The sequence below is a fragment of the Dipodomys merriami genome, unplaced genomic scaffold (assembly GCF_024711535.1).
Source record: "Dipodomys merriami isolate MVZ:Mamm:240054 unplaced genomic scaffold, mDipMer1.0.p SCAF_17, whole genome shotgun sequence".
Lineage (NCBI taxonomy): Eukaryota > Metazoa > Chordata > Mammalia > Rodentia > Heteromyidae > Dipodomys > Dipodomys merriami.
Window position 1 is genome coordinate 8,087,285 of NW_027203048.1, and position 27,334 is coordinate 8,114,618.

At 41.0% G+C, this 27,334-nt stretch overlaps 1 protein-coding gene across 1 annotated transcript; it reads right to left on the reverse strand.

Annotated features, from left to right (window-relative positions):
* On the reverse strand, positions 1-27,328 carry Dnajc27 (DnaJ heat shock protein family (Hsp40) member C27). The gene is made up of 7 exons (XM_070025142.1): positions 27,053-27,328; positions 19,831-19,913; positions 15,055-15,124; positions 13,458-13,622; positions 11,011-11,133; positions 6,932-7,092; positions 1-3,686 (listed from the first exon to the last, which is right to left on the reverse strand). The coding sequence occupies exons 1-7, from the start codon at positions 27,137-27,139 to the stop codon at positions 3,554-3,556; spliced, it is 822 nt and encodes a 273-aa protein (XP_069881243.1). The 5' UTR covers positions 27,140-27,328; the 3' UTR covers positions 1-3,553.
* Between the last annotated feature and the right edge of the window lie 6 nt (positions 27,329-27,334).

Genomic DNA, 27,334 nt, shown 5'->3' on the forward strand with positions numbered 1-27,334 from the left:
ATTTGGCTTTACTTTATAAAAATACACAACTTAAATACGTATGGCACTCTGTATACAAGACATAAACATAGATTTAACAGCTTCAGCTAGTTCACCAGAAAGCAAATATGGGCATTACCTTACAGGAGCAAAGACTCTGGATTCACAGTCAGAGGGCAAGAATGCCCAGGGGGCATCCAGGGCAAACAGCTAACCCAAAAGGTCAAGGTCCCAGCAAAAGCCCCTCACCAAGGGCCTTCATGGCACTGTACAGCTTAATATTGCACTGTTTATTAGATATAATCTCACTTTTTATCCACATCACAAGCTTCTTTCTTTTGTAGGAATGGATAATGGAAAATATCAATGTCCAGACAGCACTGACTGTCTTAAAATTGTGCTCAATACCAAGTATGAGAGACAGGAACTGCTCTGTACTCTGCCAAGCAGCTAAATTCATTATCTCAAGTTCTACAAAAAGCAGTGGCAGACTCAGGCAAGTTCCAGGGTGCAGGGACAAATGAGGAGCCTTTCTAAGCCTACTGAGTTTACAGTTAGAGGGGCAGCAGCACTGTCACTGTCACAAGGCAATCTGCACACAGCTCTAACTTGAGCTGGAAATCTCTCCCTCCCCCTGGTGACTGTCATAGCTCTGTGAGGAGACATTCCAGGCATCTAACTGCCTTATCTATGGCTCATTTAACTAATCGTGAATGAGGTGCTACTTTCTAGGCATAAAGGAATATTTACCACGTGAGAATTCAATACACTTGTGAATTCAAATACTTACCATTAGAATAAGTTTCCTGAGGTAAATGTAAGACTTAGACTGGTGTGCAATCTTCACAAGTACAGTGATCTTAACACTGCTGAGTAGCAAGTCTATACTTTAAACTAACAGGCTACTAAAACTGGAAGCACATTTACATGAAGAAATAAAAGACAGTGCTGAAGTGAAAGAAATATTGACAGTTGAGAAGGAGGAGGCACAAGAGATGGAAGCTGAGGAACAAATGGGAGAAGTCCTTAAAGTGCTTAAGTAGGCTGATGGGAGACAATCCCAAATGCCTCCAGGGATTTCTCACAAGTTTAAGAAGTGTTCCTTCCTGGTGACTCAGATGTGGAAGACAGACATGGCTTTTCTTTAATTATAGCTGTTCAAACTTTTTATTCTTTTTGAAAATTATTCTGCTAGTTGTGACTCTCACCAATGTGTTTTGAAATCTTAACTGCATGAAGACACTTTAATAAGGTTCAACTACGAAGTATACATCTGCGCCAAGAACTTAAATTAATGCATGAGTTCTGTAAACGTTTGGCATGAAGTTTGTACTAAAAATACTTCTCATTGCAAATCATTCTCTGTTACATCTTAACGTTCTGAGGATGGGGTACTGACATCTGAAAAATTCTACAACCTTAGCACTTCCCTATTTTATTCCTATTAAGTACATAAAGTAGCATATGGCCATTCTGAATGTTAATAATGAAGTTTGTTGAAAACCCAGTCCTGAAACCTAAGCCCAGGCTACATCTGAACAAACGACTGTGAATGTATGAGTGCAGCTCTAGAGAATTCTTTCTGCTATAATCACTCATCTGAGAAAGGACAGTGAATGAGGTGACTTGAGTGTTTAATTCCTTACGCAGGGCCATGCCCTCAGAGAGCTGTCCAGGCAATTTAGGCAGATAGCATAAGCACAATTACTCATTCACAGACTCCTTCATTCTGTTACAAGAGAAACCTGAAGCTAGAGTATTTTAGACAGGAGAAAGGCCTTAAGCAAAACTTAGACCAAAAGAATTTCAGTAGGGGTCTTGTAGTCCCAAAAGCTACTTTAATGGCCAGAATAAAATCTCACAAGAAATAATCCATCAGATTTCAACTCCTTAAAAAAGAAAATTAAGCATTTTTGATGATCACTCAGAGGAAACTAATATCGGGGAACAATGCTCTGTTTTTGACTTTAAGTACAGCCACACAAAGTGAGGCTGCTTTCAGGGAAGTGAAAAACCCAGCAAAGTGAAGTAGCTTGGACGGTAAGAAACTAGGTTTACCTCTTAGCTACTGAAGTTATGTTATTTGGCAATCAATATGGGATGGGAAAGCGGTTAAAACTCACAGAATAGTAACATTTGCTCTACTTCAAAGCTCCAACTGGCACAGGTGGCTGCAGCTAAAAATGTGATATAATGAGCGTGATGACATAATGAGTCAGGCCACAGGCAGGTTCCCCAAGCACTGGAGAGAAGACCTCCTCTACACTATGCTTCTTCTCCACTCCCTATGATACTGTGCCTCAGAACAGATTCTCCACGGGAAATTAGTTTTTATAATCTGGAGCTTAGGATTTTTGCTATTTAGAAATTTGTAGCCCAAGCAGAAATTAGAAGTATTCTGTCCCATATAGGGCTTAGATTTGCCCCACTGTCCCCAAAGGATCAACTTGTTTCTGGCTAACCAAGCCCAGGGCAAGCCTGGCAGGGGGGAAGAGAGGAGGCTGAGGCAGATGTGAGTACAGAGAGACAAAGAGAGGGAAGAAGAGGTGTGGAAGCCTGTCAGACGCTTGTGAGGACACTGCCTCTCCTACAAACACACCTGCTCTTAGCTGGTCTTCCCCTCTGGGTATGTGCCTATGTTGGCCATGTACAGTCTCCAGCGTACCCTGCAAGTGCTTCTGTCATGGAGCCTGCATCTCATTCCAGTGCACAGGGCTCCCAGCTGCTCCCAGCAACCATTTCTACAGCAGGCAAAGGCCTCAGATGGTGGCGCTGGTAAGCCCCAGCAGTGTTCCCACATCTAAGCCTGCCTCCCACTCTTCTCTTAGCACTGGCTTCTCTCTCCCCCTGGTGGCTGCCGAAGGAAACACAGTGAATGTCAATCCAGAATTGTCACTCTACTCCACGTAGTTCCACAGGGGTGCCCAGAGCTCACTATAGATGCCTTTTCCTTTTTTTTTTTGTTTTCAGACAGGGACTCTAGTAGCCCAGGCAGGCTTAGACCTCTCAATCTTTCTGCTTCAGGCTCTTTAGTGCTGGTATTATACCAATGTGCCACCATACTCAGCTAATTATAGACTGATAATTAAAATATCACCAAAAGAACTCATTTCATTGATAATGGAACAACTTGTTTTTAACCAAGCCTTCTGGGGGCTTGAAAGCTGTCTGCTTGTTTTTGTTTTCTCTCCCTCCACTTTTTTCTCTGATGATGAATTAAAAAGTAAAAGCGTGAAATTCACACTGTCTCTTGTCTCCCTCCAGTAACCTCATGGACTTTCTCAAGCCTGTGTCTAAAGGGCAATCCCATTACAAAACTCACAAACAGATGAGAAAACCCAACTCTGATAATAGGAAAGGGAGTGCAGTGCATAGGACACGGGCTTCTCTTCACCTCACGCAAAGGCAGATCCTTTGTTGTAAATGCCTGCAAGATGGTAAAAGGCACCTGCATTATTGAGCTACAAAAGACGGCACATGAGAGAACAGAGCAGAGATTTCATGAAGGAAAACTTCATGCAGGCTTTCCAACTAGAGGGGTCTGTCTGCACTAAACGCTGTCTCCCTCTGTCTCCTATTTGATGTTTTTCAGGAGGGCTGTCCGGGCATTCACAACTGCTTTGAAGGCATCTTCACTCCCAGGAGCCGTGCATTTGTCAGGGTGGAGCAGCACAGCAAGCTTCCGGTAGGCCTTATTGACTTCCTCCCTGTGGAAAGCAGCCAGGCTTTAGTAACGGGTCAGTCCAAGACCTGCCTTTCAGCTGTTTCCACATATACTGTATCTTTTGTTGTAAGCATATCCCAATTATTTACCTTCTCAAAGGTAGATCTAAAAAAACTAAAACAAAAGAAAAAAAACCCAACGACCTAATAAATAAGAGGCAATGTGTAAGTAAAAGAATCTAATACAGAACATACACAAACTCAGAGGAAATGGTAAAACATGATCAGATGACAACTATAGCACTAGGCACCTGGGGTTGCTGAGCAAGCCTTTGTTGGCTGGACAATGATAGCCGGGGGTACCAAGGAACCCCTACTCCCTGAAGCATTCTGAAAGTTGGGGCTTGGATTAGTATAAGTTGGGAACTCAAGAGTGCCAGAGAGAGAACGGACGGAGGCAGAGTGCGGGCTCACATGGGAATAGTCCCAAAGGAACCCAGCTGGCTAGGGAAGAGGGGACACTCAAGGATAGGCCTGGATCATAACATCAGGGGTGCTTCATGGCAAGCTGGCACCGGGAAGTCTGTTTCTCAAAGGAGGGAGAACAGAGCTGCGTATCATGCCTCACACCCACAATCCTAACTACTCAGGTGGCCAAGACCCACAAGTCTGTGGTTTGAATCTGCACAGAAAGTTTTCCATCAAATAGAAAAGATGAAGAAGGGACTGAGCAGACTTCAAGGTCCTGAGGAGGAGCAGAGCCTGCTGGGGACAACCTGGAGATGCTGGGACCGACCCATCCAGCTCTCCAGCACCCTCAGCAGTCAGGATACTAGCTGGTTGGAAGTACTCAGCACTACTGGGGTCAGATTAAGTTCCACCTCTGCCAGTTTTATTTCCCACTCCTCTTTGGAAAGTAACCAGGACCCACCTATCCCACACAACTGGCCATGGTGCTGTGGCCAAGTGCTCTGGCCTTTCTCTTGTATTTCTATCAGCAGTTTCTAATCTCCATCTCCAAGTCAGGGAGAGATTCTCTGACACGCTGGAGGCGATGGAGTTTCATGTGTCAACCTGGACACTTGTGTCTTAGGCATACATGCTAGTCTTTTTCTCTTAGAGAAAAATTCCCTCTGAATTTTCTTGTTTTAACTTTGAATGTCATCTTTTTCTTTTTCATTTTTTTCTCTTTTCTCTCTCCTTTTTTTTTTTCTCTTCTTCTGTTGGTTGTGGAGCTTGAACTCCTGGGTGCTGTCCCTAAGCTTTTTTTGCTCAAGGCTAGTACTCTATCACTTTGAGCCACAGTGCCACTTCTGGTTTTCCGGTGGTTAATTGGAGATAAGTTTCTCATGGATTTTTCTGCCAGGGCTGATTTTAAACCATGATCCTCAGATCTCAGCTTCCTGAGCAGTTAGGATTACAGGTGTGAGCCTCCAGCACCTTTTCTCTTAAAGACATTGAAGGGCCAATGTTTGCATTTCTCTCCTCCACGCAGCTATCTCATCCCTGTTTTCTCCCTGAAGGAAGTCCTGGGCAGAGCCAGGAGCCACTGTGCTCTGTATCCACCTGCTCAGTGTGATGGTTGGCCTCTGGGTCGGGAGTGCCTGTCAAGATTTCTAAGTCCTGGAGAGATTCTCAAGGGGAATTTTTGGAGAGATGAGGCTGATTCAGGTCCACACCAATGTATCAACTCTGAGGAAGATTCTTTTAAAGTCAAGAACGGTATAATGGTTGGCACCAAACAAATATCAAAATTCTCTGCAACTTAAGAAAACAAAAGTGTTTTAAGATTTTCCCCAAATGTGCTTAGCATTATTTTGACAGACACTGTTAAGCAAAAGTAAGAGATGTTTTGCTTAATTTTTTTCAATGCAGTTATTTGGTTGGTTTTGTTTTAAAGTAGTAGGGATCATTGTTAGGTAGGCCCTCTATAACTTGCGCTATAACACGACTCCCTTTTGCTTTAGATAAGGTCTTATGCTTTTTTTTTTCCTGGGCTAGCCTTGGACCTAAATCTTCCAACTTACAGCTCCCATGTAGCTGGGACTGCAGGCACCACCATGCTCAGCTTTTTTGTTGTTGAGATTGGGTCTCAATAACTTTTTGCCTGGGATGAGATCAAACTAAGATCCTCCCAGGCTTTCCCTTCAAGTAGCTATATCACAGGCACGAGCCACCTAGAAGCATACATTTATATTCATCATGGATACCAGCATTTTATTTTTACTAATCAATACTATGCTAAGTTCACTAATAAGTAGACAACTGGCCAAAAAAAGATTTCTAATATTACAGCTTCTATCCTTTGGAAATGACATGGAAGGATTTAGAGTGAGACTATGGAGGTCTTAAAGGACATTTAAAAGACACCAATAAGCTCTGTGTTTTAGACATGAGGTAATATGAGTCCCTTCACAAGTCCCTTCAAGAATGATGGTGGAAAATCAGACCCTGATTACTTGTAACACATGAGGTAAAGGTAGTAACAGTACACCATCAGCAGTTATACTGCACAAACAATGAAAAAGAGCAACTGGACTTCTCTTCCTAATTCTTTTTTTTTTTTTTTTTTTTGGGTCCGGTCGTGGGGCCTGAACTCTGGGCCTGGGTGCTGTCCCTCAGCTCTTCAGCTCAAGGCTAGCGCTCTACCACTTGAGCCACAGCGCCACTTCTGGCTTTTTTTCTTTTTGCTTATGTGGTGCTGAGGAATCGAACCCAGGGCCTCAGGCATGCAAGGCAAGCGCTCTACCACTGAGCCACCTTCCCAGCCCCCTAATTCTTTTTCTTGAGATAGATTCTTGATATTTAACATCAGAGCTAGGGTGTGGATCAAGTGGTAGGTCATCTACCTGGTGAAACTAGTACCAAACAAAGAAAGAGAGATAAAGAGAAAGGTGGGGGGGAGAAGAGAAGAGAAGAGGGAGGGAAGGAAACAAATAACATAAATACACTCACAGATGAGGAACTACTAGAGCTCTTGAAAAAGCCAGGTCAGAGATAGGCAGATGCTATTATTAACTCCTAGGTGTCTAGAACATGCTTAATCTCAAAGAACCCCAATTTTCCCACCTATGAACTTCTGAATGAGCTGATTGCTGATACTCCCCAACTCCCTGTTGGTTTGAGAATTCTCTTTTGTAAGTTTCTCATGGTTACACTGGCTCTGAAGTCTTCTTAGCAGGGCAGATGTTATGTAATCCATGTCCACATACCTTCATTTTTCTAGCCAGGTGGAAGGGGGAGCATGCCTATCAGAGCCCGGCACTGAGTACCCTGGAGCCATGCTTACCTTGATGCCCCGGGTTTGACTCCCAGCATGTCCCAGCTATCTTTGCTATTGCGAATTCTGCGAATTGTGTCTGCTTGTTCTTTGGTGAAACTAGCACTGCTGTTTGTAGTTGGACGCTTCCCACCGTTTTCACATAAGTCAACTATGGACACATAAAAGGTCTGCAAGAAGAAAACACAGAAGAACTGATTCTGCCAAAATAGGAATGCTTTCAAGTGTCAACTTAATGATTTTTCACATACTTCACTAACACTTCAAAGTCACAAATAAAGCAAATGTGTACTTTGGAAGATCTTTTTTCCTCTTATACTATTTAAATATTTGGCTTAGGTACTGTGTGTCCTTTAGCTTTTCCACTCAAGGCTGGTGCTCTACCACTCGAGCCACAGCTCCACTTCAGAGTAAAGAGTCTCACAGACTTTCCTGACTAGGCTTCCTTTCCAAGTGTGTAGTGGGACTGTAATCTGCCCCTTTCAGGCTTCCTGTCATAGATAAGATCACAGCTTTACACTACCACACTCAGCTTCTTCCATGGAGATGAAATCCAGTGGACTTTCAGCCTACAGTTGGCCTAAAACCATGATCTTCCTAATATCAGCCTCCCACGTAGTTAGAATTACAAGCATGAGCCACCAGCACTCAGCACTTCTTTTGTATGTGTGTGCCAGTCCTAGGACTTGAATATAGGGCCTGGGCACTGTCCCTGAGCTTTTTTTTTTTTTTTCTTCAAGTGGTAGAGCGCAGCTCAAGGCTAGTGCTCCACCACTTGAGCCTCAGCTCTACTTCTGGCTTTTTGGTGGTTAACTAGAGATGAGAACTGCCCCGTCTGGCTTTGAACCACAATCCTCAGATCTCAACCTCCTGAGTATTTAGGATTACAGGCATGAGCTACCCACACTTAGTATGGCCACAAACTCTTGATCCTCCTGCTTCAGCCTCCCAAGAGCCATGATTATAGACAATCTGGCTTGAAAATGTGTGTGTGTGTGTGTGTGTGTGTGTGTGTGTGTGTGTGTGTGTGTGTGTGTGTGTGTGTGTGTGTGTGTGTTTTGTTTATTAGTGCTACTGGGGCTTGAACTCAAGGCCTCATGTTCACTAGACAGGCATTCTAACACTGAGCCAAACATTCAACCCTTTTTGTTTGCTTATTTTGAGCTGGTCTCACTTTTTGCCTGGAACAGGGTCTGAGTGCAGTCCTCCTATTTTATGCTTCCTCATGAAGCTAGAATAGGTATGTCCCACCACACCCAGCTATCAGCTGAGAAGGGAGTCTTAATGAATTTCTACCCAGATTAGCCTGCCAATCCTAGGCTTCCGAGTAGCTTGAATATAGCTGGGAACCACCACATGTGGATTGAGAATGCACTATGAATGAGTACACAGAGAATCTTAGCAGAGAATTAGGAATTATGCAAAAAAGAACCAACTGCAAATTCTAGAACTGCAAAAAACTAAATTAAAAATTCATTCAATGGGTTTAACATCAGATTGTTGATAAACAGAAATTATACAACATAAAAAATTGAAAAAATGGAGAAAAAGAAGCATAGCCTTAGGAACTGTGGGACAAAATCAACGATCTAGTATAAATGTAACTGGAAAGAAAAAAAATGAAAATGAGGCCAATTCATATTTGATCTAAAAAAGAGAAAACACCAGGCATAAAAACCTAGCTACTGAGGAGGCTGAGATTGTTCAGAGCCAGTCCTAGCAAACAAATCATTGAGACATCTCCAGTTAACCAGCAAGAAGCCAGAAATGAAGGTGTGGCTCAAAACCCCAATACCGGAATCAAGAAAAAAAAAAAGCCAAAATAAAGAAAAATAAAACCTTCCCAATTTTGATGAAAACCATCTAGCTATCAACCTTTGAAAAATCAACAAATCCCAAAGGGAATAAATGTGATGAGAACTACCCCTTCGTACATCATGGCATAATTGCTAACAACTAAAGTTAAAGATAAATTAGTGTGCCAGGTGCTCATGCTTGTAATCCTAGTCCAAGCAAAGTTGGTAAGGCTCTTATTTCCAATTAACCAGCAAAAAGCTGAAAGTGGAGGTGTGGCTCAAGAGGTAGAAGCACAGCCTTGCTTGAAAAAGCTAAGCAAGAGATAAGGCCTTGACTTTGGGCCCTGGTACTGGAATACTCTTTACCCCCCAAAAGGATAAATTATTCAAAGCAGTCAGAAGGGGTAAAAATATACTTATGAAGACTAAGAGTGTGAACAGGTTCAACTTATGAGACACAATGGAGGCCAATGAGAATAAAATTTAATTTATGGAGATACTAATTACCCTGATTTGATCATAACAGATTGTATATATATCTAATTATTATGACACTCCCCATCAGTAATGTATAATTATAACAATAACATAAAACAGAATAAAAAAGAAATTTAATCTCTAACAGTTATTACTTACTCTCCTTAGACAAGTCACTTAGTAGATGTTCTCATGTATAAAAAGTGAATTATTTGCCACACTTTGTAAGTCTCAAAAGAGATAAAATATAAAGCATCTCCAGAATTGCAAAATATCATTGAACAGTTGAGAATCATTACTGCACACATAGACCTGTAAACTCAAATAGGTCTATGTATTCAAACAAATAGAAAGCATAGCAAATGAATATCAACCCTGACCCTGAAATAGAGTTCAGCCTGTCAGCCAAAAATGAAGCCTGTCTGATAGTAGGAGGGACAATATCTTCTAAGAGGAAACTCAGCATAAAAGATAAAATACTGCTGGGTGCTGGTGGCTCATACCTGTAATCCTAGCTACTCAGGAGGCTGAGATCTGAGGATCACAGTTCAAAGCCAGCCCAGGGCAGGAACATCCTGAGACTCTTATTTCCAATTAACCACCAGAAAACTGGAAGTGGGCTGTTGCTCAAGTGGTAGAATCAATAATTGAGAACAACTCATTATAGTAATAGCTATATTACTGGAAATGCTAGAAATAGCCGAACTATCAGCTATAGTCCTAAGAAAAATTATTCATACCATCTCTCACAAACATACCTATAATTAAGAGTTGACTTTATAACTTAATGTTTTAAAAAGCCTCCTTCACTTAAAGTTATTCAAAGTTAGCAGGTTTTAAGGAGTGACCATCAGCTGGCTGCTGGTGGCTCACACCTGTAATCCTAGCTAAAGAAGCTGAGATCTGAAGATCACTGTTCAAAGCCAGCTTGGGCAGGAAAAGTGCTTATGTCCATTTAACCACCAGAAAACTGTAAGTGACATTGTGGCTCAAAGTGGCTGAGTGCTAGCCTTGAGCAAAAGAGCCTAGGGATAGTGCCCAGGCCCTGAGTTCAAGCCCCCCAACCAACCAAATAAAAAAAAAAATCAAAAACCCATAACCATCACTGGGTACCAGGGGCTCATGCATGTAATCTTAATCAGAAGTCAAAGATCCAGAATTGGCAATTCAAAGCCAGCCTCATCAGAAAAGTTTGAGAGATTCTGTTTCCAAAATAACCAGCAAAAAAAAAGAAAAAAACAGGCTAAAGGTATGACTCAAATTGCAGAGTACCAATTGAGCGAGCATGAAATCCTGAGTTCAAACCTTAGCACCAGGAAAAAAAAAAAAAAGAAAAACAATGACCAACTATTCAGGTTGCTTGCTTCCCTGCTGACCTCATTTTTATGCGGTTGGCTAGATTCTGCATTGACCATCTTGAAAAAAAATCTTCTGTTTCACTTTAAGTAATACACTAACTTGTAGACTTGATGGACCTCAGAATCACCTGGAGAGCTTTTCCAAAACATCGATTCCTAGGTTTCATTACAACTTTCAACTTCCAATAGGTCTGGAACCTAGAAATCTATATTTTGAATAAGTGCCAGTATTCTGATTATCAGCAAGGTCTGATCGGTAATAGACCGCATGCAGATATCACATACACACACAACCTTCTCACTCTCTTATCTCTCTTTCTCTAAATAATTATATCAATCTATCTATAGCTTCTTTGAAAAGAATTTGTTCTAATGAAAAACTCCTATTACTACTTTTCTAAAAAATTGGTACTACTGATCTTGATTCAAACTGTAAAATAGCAAAATGTTCATTTACCTGAAACATCTCATTGATACCTTCTCCAGTTTGTGCTGAAGTTTCAAAATACAGAAACCCTTTACTTTCAGCCCAGAGACGCCCTTCACTTTCATCAATGCAGCGGTGCTTCGTGCAGTCGATCTGAAATAAAGTCAGTGACAGAGAGGATTCCTGATATCCCATTAGAATAGGCCAGAGGAGGCCTTGTCAATACTCTACTGATGCAAAACAAATCAAAAACAAACAAAGCTTTTTTTGTGTGCTGGTCCTGGCGTTTGAACTCAGGTCTCTGGCACTGTCTCTGAATTTTTGTGTTCAAGGCTAGTGTACTACAACTTAGTCACAGTGCCATTTTCATTTTTTTTTGTAGTTAATTGGTGGTAAGAGTCTCAGAATTTCCTGCCAAGGCTGGTTTTGAACTGCAATCCTCAGGGCCCAGCCTCCTGAGTAGCTAGGATTATAGGCATAAGCCACTGGCACCATGCAAAGCAAAACATTTTTTTGTTGTTGTTGTTGGTCATGGGGCTTGAACTCTGGGCCTGGGTGCTGTCTCTCAGCATTTCAGCTCAAGGCGAGCACTCAACCACCTGAGCCACAGTGCCACTTCCAGTTTTCTGGTAATTTATCGGAGATAAGAGTCTCACAGACTTTCCTGCCCGGGCTGGCTTTGAACCGTGATCCTGAGATCTCTGCCTCCTGAGTATCTAGGATTACAGGCATGAGCCACTGGTGCCCAGCAAAGCAAAACATTTTTTAATAATTTTTTATTGTAAAAATACTGTACAAAGCTGGGCACCAGTGGTTCACACCTGTAATCCTAGATACTCAGGAGGCAGAGATCTCAGGATCACGGTTCAAAGCCAGCCCAGGCAGGAAAGTCCATGAGACTCTTATCTCCAATAAATCACTAAAAAACCAGAAGTGGAGCTGTGGCTCAAGCAGTAGAGCGCAGTGCCCAGGCCCAGAGTTCAAGCCCCATGACCGACAAAAAAAAAAATTGGACACGGGTTACAGTTACATGAACAAGGTAATGAGCACATTTACTATCAAGCATTGTTACTCCTCCTTTGTTTTTCCCCTACCATCTCTTCTCTCTCTCCCACCTCCATGACTACACCCCCTCTCCCCCTCCCCACCTAAATTGTAAAGTTCATTTTTCAACATAGTGTCTTGTGCATCTCATTGTTACAATGGGTTAACCTGTATCCCTATTTAAGCATTTTGTTTTTTCCCTTCCCCTCACCAAATTAGAAAAGTGTATATACAAGATGCAGGGTACCAACATCAAATACAGTGAAAACAGGGGTTATACCATGAGGGAAGAACATACAAAGAAACAAACAAAAAAAAATCACATGGTACATTATAAATACATTAGAAACAATAGCAAGAAAGAAAAAACCACTTGTGTCCCTATCTTGGTGTTCATTTCGCTTAACAACATCTTATCTGGTCATATGTACATAGCATTTGACCTTTTCTACTTATCCCAGACGTATACTAGTTATTGCAAATAAGGGAAACCATGGGACCTATGTTTCTTTGGGTCTGGCTTACTTCACTTAATATAATTTTTTCCGAGTCTTTCCATTTCCTAACAAAAGGGGCGATGTCATTCTTTCTGATGGAGGCATAGAATTCCATTATATATATATATATATATATATATATATATATATATATATATAAATATATACTATATATATATATATAATATATCACATTTTCTTGATCCATTCATCTACTGAGGGGCATCTTAGCTATGGTAAATAATGCAAAGCAAAACATTTTTAATGAGCCCTACCAAACCAAAAAAAAACAACAAGAATAATAAAACTGACTGTAACTGATTTTTGTCTGATTTTCTATCATACATCCTACTTCCTCCCTTGGTAGAGCAGCTACTACCTTTGTGAAAGGGGCTTCATGACCTCCCACACCCAGGGAGCTGCTGTCTACTTTCTGCACCTTTCCATGGTCTGGTCTACATATCCTGCATACTCTTTCTCCCAGTAGGCTCTAGAGCTTCTGCTTAGTCCTCAACCTGTTTCCTTAAGTAGAGTACTAGAAAAATAAAACAAAATAAAAAGTTTGATGGTACTTTTCTGGTTGTTTTGGTTTTGTCTTCAGGCATTCCTTTTTTTTTTCCTTCAGTCCTGGGGCCTGGGCACTGTCCCTGAGCCTCTTTGTGCTCAAGGCTAGGGCTCTACCATTTGAACCACAGCGCCACTTCCAGCTTTTTTTGGGTAGTTTATTTGAGATAAGAGTCTCATGGGGACTTTTCTGCTGGGGCTGGCTTCAAACCACAATCAGATCTCAATCTCCTGAATAGCTAGGATTATAGGTGTGAACCACTGGTGCCAGGCTTACAGGCATGTCTTACTGAAAGGTGAGTGATTCTATGTCAAAGAATAAAAAACCTTAGGGCTGAGCTGTCCCTTTTCCCTAGGAAGCTGAGTGGTTACCTTGTTGGCACACACCACAAATATAATATTGTCCATATTTCCATGAGGCCCAAGCTCCTGCTTCATTTCTGCTAGCCATGCATCAAGGGCATCGAAGGAGTCTTTCTGCCCAACGTCATAGACCAGAATCACGCCCTGTGTGTCCTTGTAGAATTCATTGCGCACCTTCAGATGGAAGAACAGATGCATAAGATGAGGTTCTCCAATTTCATAAGAATGTATCTTCCAGTCACTAACTCAGCAAGTGTGTTCTTTCGTGTACTCAGTACTTAAATCTCCATATTTACTGTTTTTTAGAGGGTTTTTGTTTTTTACAAAAATCAAAGTAACATAAAAAACTAAATTAAAGTTCAAGTACTGGCACACACATACAAAATCTCCTAGTACACAAAGTCTCATAGCTGAAAGCCAGGGCATCTTGCTTCAGCCCTCTCCACATCCAACTCCACGGCCAGAGGCAATCTCTAGCTAACTGTTCATAGACCTTAAAGGAATACCAGTCATGCCAAGCTCTTTTTACGAAGATAAACAATTAAAACTTTTTAAGGTAAAAATGACACAAATATCCACAGTTGGTACAGCCATTGAGATATTACATCCCTATGCTGGCTTCTTCCAGGATGCTATAAAGAGTTTCAGGGAGTTTGGTGGAGGAAGGGTTTGTGTAACAACTTTCAAACTCCAAACTCAGAGCCTTGGCATAATGGAACAGCAAGGAACACAGGCTTTGGAAACAGACAGACATGGGTTCACACTTATTGGCTGCATGATCCTAGACTAGTCATTTAATTTTCTGTGTCTCAGTATTCTCATCAGTATAATTAGGACAATACTACTTGCTTCAGTTAGTATGAGAACTAAGTGAAATAATGAAGGCAAAGCACTTAGTATGGTGTCTAAAAAGCCATGTGTATCGACACTGCCTTCCTTCTGTCCTGTGGCCATTGTCTGATGATTCTCAATGTTCTATCAGAAATAGCAACGTGGCCTGGCACTGGTGGCTCATAGTGTAATCCTATGCTACTCAAGAGGCTGAGATCTGAAGATTTCTGTTCAAAGCCAAAAGGTTAGGCCAATGGCTAAAGGGCCTGGCGGGAAAGTGTGGTGTCCTGGGTTAAAACCTCAGGACCAGTGACTCATGCCTGTAATCCTAGCTAATCAGGAGGCTGAGATCTGAAGATCACAGTTCAAAGCCAGCCCAGGTAGGCAAGTCCACGAGACACTTATCTCCAATTAATCACCAAAAAGCCCAAAGTGGAGCTGTGGTTCAAGTGAGCACTAACCTTGAGCAAAATAGTTCAGAATCAGCTCCTAGGCCCTAAGTTCAAGTCCAAGACTTGAACACACACACACACACACACACACACACACACACACACACACACACACACACACACATCAATTACATTTCCTATCCCTATTTAAGGATAACATAAAAGACTAATGGGTTCCTATCAAGTTAAATCTCAGAAGGCAAGCTACAAACATGATTAATTTCACACACGATTCCAATATTGGTTGTTTTAAGTAACTCTCAAAATCACTTTCCCTGATGTTCCCAAACCCACTGACAATACTGAATAGAAGGTTTCCTTACCTCATAGAAGAAGGGATGGCCAGCCATATCAAAGATGTTGACTTTGATTTCTCTGTCTCTGACTTGTACTCTGAAATGTTCAAACAGAAACAATCCCAAAGGAGGTCACGGTTTCCATTTCTGTCAGTTATGAATTTGAGAAGGATCTGTGTGTGAAATTTCAAAGAGGCTTTCTCTATGCATCCTTCTGAGTCCAGATAATCTTTACCACAGGAGCCAACAACTGGCAGACTGCCCTGCTGCCATGCTTTGTGAACACTGAGCTGACCTGGAGCAAACACCGTCATGACTTCAAGATAATTCAGTCCACAATCCTGAACCAATCAACTGTGGCTACTACTATGGTATTAAGAAAAATTTATTCAGGATAATCAGGAATAAGATAAAGGAGAAGAAAAAGCCGGGCGCCAGTGGCTCACACCTGTAATCCTAGCTACTCAGGAGGCTGAGATCTAAGGATCACGATCCAAAGCCTGCGAGAGACTCTTATCTCCAATAAACCACTAGAAAACTGGAAATGGTGCTGTGGCTCAAGTGGTAGAGTGCTCGCCTTGAGCTGAAGAGCTGAGGGACAGCGCCAAAGCCCAGAGTTCAAGCCCCACGACTGACCAAAAAAAAAAGTTTCAATTTACTAGGATAATTTTTATTTTTTCCCCAATACTGGGGAATGATTTCAGGGTTTCAAGCTTGCTAGACAAGTGCTCTACCACTTCAGTCATGCCCCCAGTCCCACTAAGATATCTTAATCATCACTGGTTATATTTGGTTACCATACAATAGAAGAATACATATATATGTTAATAGTACTGGTCTAATTCTCTTGTGATTGTCATTAGAAAAAGAGCAATAGTCAATTTGTTTGCTTTTCTGAAACAAATTGGAAAATAAGAGAACAAAAGGGCAAACAATAACAATTCCAAAAGAATGAACAACTATTAGTATCATGGAATGTTTCTTCCTAGTTTTTTTCTGAGAAAATTGAATAACACTTAATGAATAATTAAAACCTTAAGGAAAACCACAAATATTTAAAAGGTGAACATTTAAGTTATCCCAAATCCTACCACCTACAACCTTCATTAATATAAATATAGCTATAGACTATTTTCTATGCATAGATAAGACTGATCGACATAGTCTTATAAAAGTGGGATTATACTATTATAACTAACCTGAACTTTACTTTTTAATTGAATTTAAAAGAAAAAGAGACTAAATGAACTGAGAGGAAATTACTACACTTTAAACATTAATGTTTCCTCAGCACAAGAAATGATTTCCTAAAACACCCTTCAAAGTTTATGAGTAGAGAATATTAACAGTAAATAAACAGTAGAGTCATTATGCCTTCTTAGTAACATGTTTTGGGTTTTGACATTATGACATGACTCCTTACTATGGAACTTGAGGGTCTCAGCACCTGCTCTCAATGTCCCACTACTGCTTCCTGTTTTATTTATCCTCACTCCCTGTCCAAGTTTATAGCATTGACTTTCTGATCTGAAATCCCTATTCCTACAGTTGTTTTATACCTATTTAAATTAACCTAGTCTCTAATCATCTGATCATGATTTTTTTTTTTTGTCGGTTGTGGGGCTTGAACCCTTTGCCTAGGCGCTGTCCCTGAGTACTTCAGCTCAAGGTGAGCACTTTACTGCTTGAGCCACAGCGCCACTTCCAGTTTTCTAATGGTTTATTGGAAATAAGAGTCTCAAGGACTTTCCTGCCCAGGCTGGCTTTGAACCAGGATCTTCAGATCTCAGCCTCCTGAGTAGCTAGGATTACAGGCGTGAGCCACCAATGCCTGGTTCCAATCATGATTTTTTTCACACCTGAATTGTTGTTTTTTTTTGTTTTTGTTTTGGCCAGTCCTGGGGATTGAATTCAGGGCCTGGGCACTGTCCCTGAGTTTCTTTTGCTCAAGGCTAGCACTCTACCACTTGAGCCGCAATGCCACTTCTGGCTTTTTCTGCATAGGTGGTACTGAAGAATCAAACCCAGCTTTCATGTATGCTAGACAAGCACTCTACCACTAAGCCACATTCCCAGCTTGGCACACCTGAGTTTTCTACCCACATTCCATCAATTCTAAGGTGCCTATTTGTTTCTATTTTAACATCTCACAAAAGAGAATAGGAGCAAAGCAAAACAAAAGAACACAAAGGCACAATAGTGAAAGCAAAAGAATACTGATTTAGCTCACTGTTAAGATTACAAAAACAATGAAGCTTGAAAGTTTCTGGAAAAGATACAAGAATTTGTATTCTTCTTCTTATTATTATTATTATGATTTTACTTTGAGAAGACAGAAGCTGAAGAGATGGAACCTATAAAATCTGCAAAGTCAGGAAGTAACACAAATGTCTTCACATAAGGAAATCTATAAGAGGGCAGCCTAATTACTTATCTCGTCCCTAAGAAACCCAGAAATGGAGCTGTGGCTTAAGAGGTAGAGTACTAGCTTGAGCAAAAAGAACTCAAGGACAGTGCCCAGGCCCTGAATTGAAGCCCCAGGACTAGCAAAAAAAAAAAAAAGAAAAGAAAAAGAAAATTACTGGCAGAGAGTAAGTAGAAATGGGGTAAAAGTGATGGCAGATGTATTATGTACAGTTTTGGCTTTAGAACTGTATTGTTTTATACACTATTAATATTTTATATATGCACTGAATGAAGTATTACATAGTTAAATTTATATCAATAAGATACAAATAAACCGCAAAAGTGAATACAAAGAGAAATAAAAAATAAAAACCCACAAAACTTCCTTAAATGTGGTCTCCTACCACATCATTACAGGAAATATAAAAATAGAAAGTGTGTTATAAACTGATTGGTTGAATTGAGTACTATTTAAAGATAATAAAATATAAATTAATTTAAAAAGGAAATGTGTATTTCAAGTGAAGAGCTTCATATATTACATAGTAAAGAGGCTACAATTTGTGTGTGTGTGTGTGTGTGTGTGCGTGCGTGCGTGCATGCGTGTGTGTGTGCGTGTGTGTGTGTGTGTGTGTATGCGCGCGCACTCCAGTCCTGGGACTTGAACTAAGGGCCTTGGCAGTACTATTGAGCTTTTGTGCTCAAGGATAACATTCTACTACATGAGCAACAGCTCTACTTCTGGCTTTTCTGGCGACTAATTGGACTTGTCTGCCCCAGGCTGGGGGGCTTTGAACCAAGACCTTCAGAGTTCAGCCTTCAGAATAGCTAGGATTACAGGCATGAACCACCAATGGCTGGCTATAATTTTCATAAGGAAAAGTTGCTGTAATAGACTCTGCTGCTGTCTGAAAATGGTGATGTTGCAAGAACTCTTGGTTTTATCTTGCTATGTATTTGAACTATTTGAATTATAGTCACGAAAGATACTTGAACTCAACTCTGTCCTTCATCTAATTGTAATTCAGGTCAGATATACTTTTGCCACTTTTGTCAACCCACTTGAATATTGCTCTCAGATTTGAATCTGGCAAACTTCCTTTTTAGATGTACCTAATTTATGCAACAAGATATATCTATTAATCATCTAAAGGCACTATATATAAGCACATCAGTAATCTAAAGAACTTTAACATTTGCCATTAGCATGAAGGACCTGGCGAATAGAGAGGATGTTCAGAAGCCTTAAAAAACTCAGACATTTTACTCTCTAATGAAAAATGGCAGGGGAGAGATGAGGGGACAGAGTCCTAGCAGCACTGAAATGGGAACAGGAGGCAGCAGTTCAGGGCAGACAGAACGGAAGGGTGGGGGAAGAATAGGGAGCACTGGCAAGCCATGGTTAGGGAGTGTGCTGCCCGCCCCAATTCTACTCTTTGGTAGTGTTATTCCTGCTCAAACGCAGCCTTCTTAAGACTCAATTCCAATTCAGTTCCCATTGTCACTCAATTTCATTGTTCCTAGATCATTTGTACTAGTTTTTTTTTTTTTTTTTTTTTTTTGTCTGGTCGTGGGGCCTGAACTCTGGGCCTGGGCGCTGTCCCTCAGCTGTTCAGCTCAAGGCTAGCGCTCTACCACTTGAGCCACAGCACCACTTCCGGCTTTTTTCTTTTTTCTTATGTGGTGTTGAGGAATCGAACCCAGGGCCTAAGGCATGCAAGGCAAGCTCTCTACCACTGAGCCACCTTCCCAGCCCTGTACTAGATTTCAATACATAAAAATCATATACTAATAATGGAAGTTTTGAATAGAAATTTCCAACTAAAAAATACTTGTTTCAGGAAGAATTTTGTCCATCATGGGCTTGAACTCAGGGCATGGGCATTATCTCTGAGCTTTTTCACTCAAAGCTAGCACTCTACCACTTTGAGCCACAGCACCACTTCTAGTTAGTTTTCTGGTGGTTAGTTAGTTAGAGTTAAGCATCTCATGGGCTTTCTCACCCAGGCTATCTTCGAATTGTGATTCCCAGATCTCAGCCAACTGAGTAGCTAGGATTATAAGGGTGAACCACTGGCAGGAAGAATATTTTTCAATGTTCTAGAAACATCCTGCTTATACAGAACATGTTTCCTGAGAGGTTCATCTGCCAGTTACACTCTGTGTTGACTGGCTCAGCACAGTCCACCTCTACCACAAGGCCTGTTAGTAGAATGTGCTCAATACATTGGCTGGATGAAGGAAGGATATGAGGTCTGTTAGTTCTGTCTTTTCTCATTTATCTTCAAAGTCTCTATTCCAAAGATAACCTGCACACATCCATAGATGCAAGTACAGATCATTTTAGGAGTTCTCAATTTCTGTGTCATTTATAAGCAAGGGAAACAAAATACTCACTTTGTGACTCCATAGTCAATTCCAATTGTTGCAAGGTATTTAGACACAAATCTTTTCTCACAGTACCGCTTTATAATACAGCTCTGAAAAAGTAAAAATGCATTTCACTTAGTAAATACATACTGAGATAGATATATGAGATAGACACAGTTCTTTGTTATGGTTTCTTCATTCACTACTATGAAAAAGAAGTGTTTTCAAAAGCCAAAACTATAAAATAACTGAAACAAATCCCCAAAGTAAACATTTTAAAGAATATTTATTTATTTATTTATTTTGTCAGTTGTGGGGCTTGAACTCTGGGCCAGGGCACTGTCCCTCAGCTCTTCAGCTGAAGGCTAACGCTCTACCACTTGAGCCATAGTACCACTTCCGGCTTATGTGGTGCTGAGGAATCAAAACCAGGGCCTCATGCATGCAAGGCAAGCACTCTACCACTGAGCCACCTTCCCAGCCTGAATATTTATTTTTATATTCTTGTCTTAATACCAAAAAGGTTTGAACTCAGGGCCTAATCCACTTGCTTGGTTTGTTTGCTAAGCTGGCATTCTACCACATGAGCCATGCTTCCCACCCAACTTTTTTTGTGTGCCAATACTGGGGCTTAGAACTCAGGGCCTGGTCACCATAGGTTAGATTTTGTACTCAAGGCTGTTGCTCTACTACTTGGGCTCCACTTCTGGTTTTTGTGGTTAATTTGAGATAAGAGTCTCACAGACTTTCCTGTCCAGGCTGGCTTTGAACCATGATCCTTAGATCTCAGCCTCCAGAGTAGCTAGGATTACAGGCATGAGCAATTAGTGCCTTGCTTATAACTTCTTTTGTTTTTGTGGTGGAGGCTTGAACTTAAGACCTCTAGCTACAATTCTAAAATGGAGACACACACACACACAGACACACACAGACACACACAGACACACACAGACACACACACAGACACACAGACACACAGACACACAGACACACACACACACACACACACACACATACACACACACACACACACACACACACACCGCCTTTTATTATTTTGAAATAAGAATGTGCTAATTTTGCCCGGGCTGGTCTCAAACTCTAAGTAGCATGTACTATCATACCCAGACCCTTTTGCCACTCTGTCTTTTTTTTAATTTTAAATACTAGTCCTGGGGCTTGAAAGCAGGGCATAGAGGTTGTCCCTGAGCTTTATTTGCTCAAGGCTAGCACTCTATCATTTGAGCCCAGCACCACTTCCAGATTTGTTTGAGTTTATTCTATAGTAAGAGTCTTACATACTCTCTAGCTTGGGCTCAAATCCTCAAATCTTCAAATCTGTCTCCTGAGTAGCTAGAATTACAGGTATGAGCCACTGTACCTGATTCCTTTTGTCACTTTAAAATGTTCCTCATATAACTGGATTTGTTTGGGGCTCTATTCTGTTCTACAGATCTATTTGTCTATTTTTATACCAAAGTAATACTTTTCTCTGTTAGAAATAATAAGGTTGAACTCAGGACCTTATGCTTTACCAGGCAGGTAACTCTACTGCTAAGCTATGCCACTTACTCTTTCTCATACAGGTTGTTTTTAAGGTAGGTCTCACTTCCTACTGATGCATGTACCTGGACCATGATCCTATTTTTTTTTTCAGGGGGAGGGTCCGGTTGTGGGGCCTGAACTCTGGGCCTGGGTGCTGTCCCTCAGCTCTTCAGCTCAAGGCTAGCGCTCTACCACTTGAGCCACAGCGCCACTTATGGCTTTTTTTTTCTTATGTGGTGCTGAGGAATCAAACCCAGGGCCTCTGGCATGCAAGGCAAGTTCTCTACCACTGAGCCACCTTCCCAGCCCCTAGTGGTCCTATTTTTTTTTCTTCTCTCCACAGTTGGTATGACAAGTGTATATCATAACACACAACATTTTCTGTTGAGATAGAGTTGCACAGAATTTCTGCCAGGACTAGTCTTGAACCACAATGCTCATGGCTTTCAACCTCCCAAGTAATTCATGATATAGGAATGGACCACTTGTGCCCAGTTTGTAGTACTTCTTTGATTTGTTTCAGTCTGTAATATATCTGTCTAGGCAAATTCTCTTTCTATTATCCTACTTCATTTTTCTCTTCCATTCTTTGACTAGTCATTCTGAGATAGCTATTCTTTCATATGAATTTTAAAATAATTCTACCTAAAAAAGCTCTGGGGATATACAGTTCAGTGGTAAAACACTTGCCTAGCATTCATAAGTCCCTAGATTCAATCCCAACACCAGAGAAAGGAAGGGAAAGGAAGGGAAGGGAAGGGAAGAGGAAAGAACAAGAGAAAGAAGAGAAGAGAAGAGAAGGGAAAGGTGGAAGAAAGGAAAGAAGGAAGGGAGGGAAAGGAGGGAGGGAGGGAAGAAGGAAGGAAGGAAAAGAAAGGGTCAGACTCATCCCTATTTTCGATGGCACTATATTAAGTTTGTATATTAGCTTTGGAAGCACTGGTGTTGCCATAATGTCTTCCGGCAAAAGAACATGATTTGTCCATTTGCTTAGATTTTGTTTGATGTCTTTCAATTATTTTGGCTTTATTCAGGTAAGTACTATATCTTTCTTACTATATATCTCCCTAATGTATTATAGGTTTCACTATTATAAGTGGAATATCTTTTTTCATTTCCATTTTTAGATTTGTTAATGTGATTTATTAGTCTTTATGCATTAATGTCATATTACTCTACCACAGCCTCTAATTAATTAAACTAGATTAAAGAATCTTTCAGATATTCTATATATAATGTAAAATAGCAACACATAATTTTTCTTTTTTAACATTTATACCAGTTATTTCAATTTTTTGTTACATCTCTAGAATTTCTAAAACAATGTTGAATAATAAGAATAGTAGGTATTCTTTTTTTGTAGCTATTTACTAGAAACGGTCTTAGTGTTTTACCAATTGGCATGACATTTACTGTTAGTTTATAATAATTTTTTACTGTACTTTAATTGTTTGCATTTTCTTATGATTTTGCTTATGTTTATCAAGATCTACTACTGGACTATATGAATTGTTTTACAGCACTGAAAGCATCATGTAACTTTTCTGCACTAATTTGTTGATGTAACAAAGTACATGGATTCTGTTCTGCATATTGAACCATATTTGCAATCCTGAAACAAACCTTCTTGTGAAAGAATGAATTCTTTGATACACTGAGTTCTACTTGCCAACACTCATGTACCTATGAAATTGGTATATACACTTTTCTTTGATACTACTTCAAATTTTAATATTTAAGCTACAATAATGAGTTGGGATGCTGCTGTTTTATCTTTTTCTTGGGCCTGGAATAACCTAATTCAAATTATTTAAATTTAAATTAATTCAAATAACTTAAAATACATAATTCAATTCATTTATTTCTTGGGCCAGTACTGGGGTTTGAACTTAGGGCCTAGATGCTGTCCCTGAGCTTTTTTTTTTTGGGGGGGGGGGGTCCGGTCATAGGGCCTGGGCGCTGTCCCTCAGCTCTTCAGCTCAAGGCTAACGCTCTACCACTTGAGCCACAGCACCACTTCTGGCTTTTTTTCTTTTTGCTTATGTGGTGCTGGAAAATCGAACCCAGGGCCTCATGCATACAAGGCAAGCACTCTACCACTGAGCCACCTTCCCAGCCCTGTCCCTGAGCTTTTGTGCTCAAGTCTAGCAGCTTACCACTTGAGCCACAGCTCCATTTCTGGCTTTTTGGAGGTTAAGTAGAAATAAGAGTCTCATGGACTTTCCTGCCTGGATAGCCTTTAATCCATGATCCTCAGATCTCAGCCTCCTTGGTAGCTGGGAGTACAGGTATGAGCCACTGGAACCTGACTTCAACTTCTTTTTTGAATTAATTTTAGTAACTTATACTTAGCTAGGAAATCCTGCATTCCTTAGTCATTCTTACCTTCTTTTCCAATACATTCTTATCTCCTTTTCAATATTAATCTTGTAATTCTTTTTTTCTAGTTTTTTTACATATATTTTTAGGCAGTTTTCATCTTCATTAATTTTTCCAAATAATTTTCTTTTCTTCAGTTATTATTAATTGGTGGTACTGGAGTTTGAACTCAGAGCCTCATACTTGCTAGACAGGTATTCTACAACTGAGCCGCTACTCTACCAGCTGTTTGGATTTTAGTTTTTTTGGTACTGGCCTCAGGACTTAAACTCAGAGCCTAGGCATTGTCCATGGTTCAAAGCCAGCACATGCAGGAAAAGTCCATCTGATTCTTATCTCTAATTCATCCCTAAAAAGCCAGATGTGGAAGTTGTGGGTCAAGTAGTAGTGTACTAGATTTGAACAAAAAAGCTAAGGGACAATGCCCAAGACCTGAATTCATGCGTGTGTGTGTGTGTGCACGCGTGTGCGACAGACAAACAGAGACAGACACACACACACATCTGATAATTAGCCTCCTCTTATTTTTCTTTTCATATTTTCTTGGGTAGTCATATATTTTTCTTTCTTTTTTGTTTTTGTTTTTGTCAGTTGTAAGGTTTGAACTCAGGGCCTAGGTGCTCAAGGCTGAAGCTCTACCATATGAGCCACAGCGCCACTTCTGGTTTTTGAGTGGTTAATTGGAGATAAGTCTTATAGGAACTTTTCTGCCTGGACTGGCTTCAAACCCCCATCCTCAGATCTGAGTTTCCTGAGTAGATTTGCAGGTGTGAACCACCAGCACCCAGCATATTTTTCTTTTTTATGTTTACCTTTTCATAAGGACTTTAGTAAATTTATTATATCTGAAAAAGAAAGCTTAACTGGTGTTTTAACTAGAATTGAATTAAATTTGTATATTAAATAAGTGACATACAATATTGAATGCTCTAAGGGAAAAGTTTATCTTTCCATTTGCCTAATTACATATCCCTCCACAGAATTTAAAACTTTTCTCCACTTAAGTCCTTTCCTATTTCTTTGTATTAACCTAAGTATTTTACATTGGTCATTATTTACCTTGTTTATTATTGTAAAATTGGCCATGCATTAGGGGCTCATGCCTATAATCATAGTTATCCAGGAGGCGGCTGAGATCTGAGGAACACAGTTAAAAAAGTCAGCCTGGGCAGACAAATCCATAAGGCTTTTATTTCCAATTAATCAGCAAAAACCTAGAACTGGTAGAGCAGCAGCTGAGAAGGAAGCCATTTGGAGGCCCAGAGTTCAAGTCCCAGTCCCAGCACCAAAAAATAAATAAATACATAAATAAAATAAAATAAATCAATTATGTATTTCAGTAGCCTTTAACTCCAATTTCCTGCATGGGGAGAAGGAAATAGTTTTTTTTTTCTCTAACCTAGTTCTTTGAGCCATGTAGTTCTCTCTGTGTGTGTGAGAAAGTGAGTATACACACACAAACACATGATCTAAATGGTATAAAAAGCTATTAATTTATGCATAATTTGGCATGATTGTTTTATTGTTTCTAGCAGTTTTTCAGTTAATCTTTTTTTTAATTTTTAAATGGGTCATAAGGCTTGAACTCTGGGCTTGAGTGCTGTCCCTGCACTCTTAGCTTGAGCCACAGCGCCACTTCCAGTTTTCTAGTGGTTTACTGGAGATAAAAGTCTCACGGACTTTCCTGCTGGGGCTGGCTTTGAACCCTGATCCTCAGATCTCAGCCTCCGGAGGAGGATTCCAGGCGTGAGCCACCGGCGCCCAGCTTTTGGTTAATCTTTCTTTTAGTCTCCAGGTAAACAATCATATCATTAACAAATAATGATCATTTTGCCTTGATCTTGTAAATATTTTCTTTCTCTTGTCTAATTTCACTTGCTAGTAAAGAAAACAGTATTACATATATGTGGTGACACTGGGTATTTTGCAATGTTGCTAATGAGCCATTATAAATGTAGTAAAATTGCAAACATGATACACACTCATTTAGCCAGCTTAGTATATAACTTGAGACTTTTTAACTTTCTTGCTAATGTCTGGTACATAGTTGACATTCAATAAAGTTTGACCTACAGAAGATAGTCTGTTAATACCTCCACACACAGAGATGAGTAGTACACATACAGAGAAAACACTAATAAACATTTCCTGGACATCTCTTATGTGAGGGCCTAAACACTGTCATCAACTGCTGTTTTGCACTTAAGAAGTTGATTTTTTTTTTTTTGCCAGTCCTGGGGCTTGAAATCAGGGTCTGGACACTGTCCCTGAGTTTCTTATGCTCAAGGCTACCACTCTACCACAGTGTGACTTCCGGATTTTTCTGTTTATGTGGTACTGAGGAATCAAACTCAGGGCTACACGCATGCTAGGCAAGCACTCTACCACTAAGCCACATTCCAGGCCCCAACGAGTTGATTTTTTAAATTAGTTAATTTTTTATTGTCTTCAAATAAGTTGTACAAAGGGCTTTCAACATGTCAGTTTATGAGTACAAGCATCTTGACCAATGTCACTGCTTTCATAATTCAGGGAGTTGATTCTGCCAGCATTCAACGGTGGAAACAGCCAATGCCTTTAGGAGGGTGAAGACTTAGGATCTGTCACTGATGACCTTGGGTGTTCTTAACCAACAGTTTCCACTTAGCCAAGAGTGACAATTGGGGTGAAGAAGAAACAGTCTCAGAATTCATGTGGGAACAGGCCCCAGGTTACCTCTTATTTTTCTCTTCTCCATGCGAAGGGAATTTATAGCTGATACTCAGCAGAGAGTAAAAGCGGTGGAAAACAGGCTTCTTTAAGAAAGTAGACGTGGATGCTACCATATATTTTTTAAAAAAGTAGCAGATCCTTGCCACCCGCCTCCTCTGTGAACCATGCCTCTTTAGTTATGAGGGTGTCGACTCCAGGCTGTGCTGCCACACTGCACACGCTCTATCCTCACACGCACCTCATCCCAGCACCTCTAAAGCACCGCCAACAGTAACTCAACTTTTATTCTCCACCTCCAGCTGCTGGACCTGTCACCTAGACCTGTTATCTGAGCACACGACGAGACCTTAGGACACCTCCTTTACTCTCTGAGGAGTGCACTCGAGGGTCCAAAGCCACCCCAGACACATTCCTAGGGAGAGTGGTGTCGGCGACCACCCAAAGGTCAGAAAGGTCGGGATAGTTTTGCCCAAGCAGCAGCAGCATCCCTGGCCTGCTCGGGGGAGGGGCGGAGAGGAGGCTGAGCCCGGCTGGTGAGTGACGGCCTTCTCAGCCAATAGGGACGTCACCCCGCCGCGTGGCGGTCCCGCCCAGCCTGGCGCGCAGTACTCACTTTCCCCACCTCGGCGTTGCCCATGGAGATGACTTTGATGCGGAGGGATTTTCCAGGCTCCTTCCGCTTTGGCACGTTGGCCTCCATTGCCCTCACTCTCTCGAGGCCACTCGCCTCGGTCTCCTGGTGCACCAAGGTGGCCGGTCCCTCAGGCCTCCTCGACCAAAGGTGGAGCTGCAGCTGTCGTCACAGCCTGGGGTTCGCGGCTCTCCATCCTCAGGCAGCGGGCTGGGTGAGGAGGCTGGGAGGCGGGGCAAAAGGAGGAGGGGCAGGGGTAGGGAA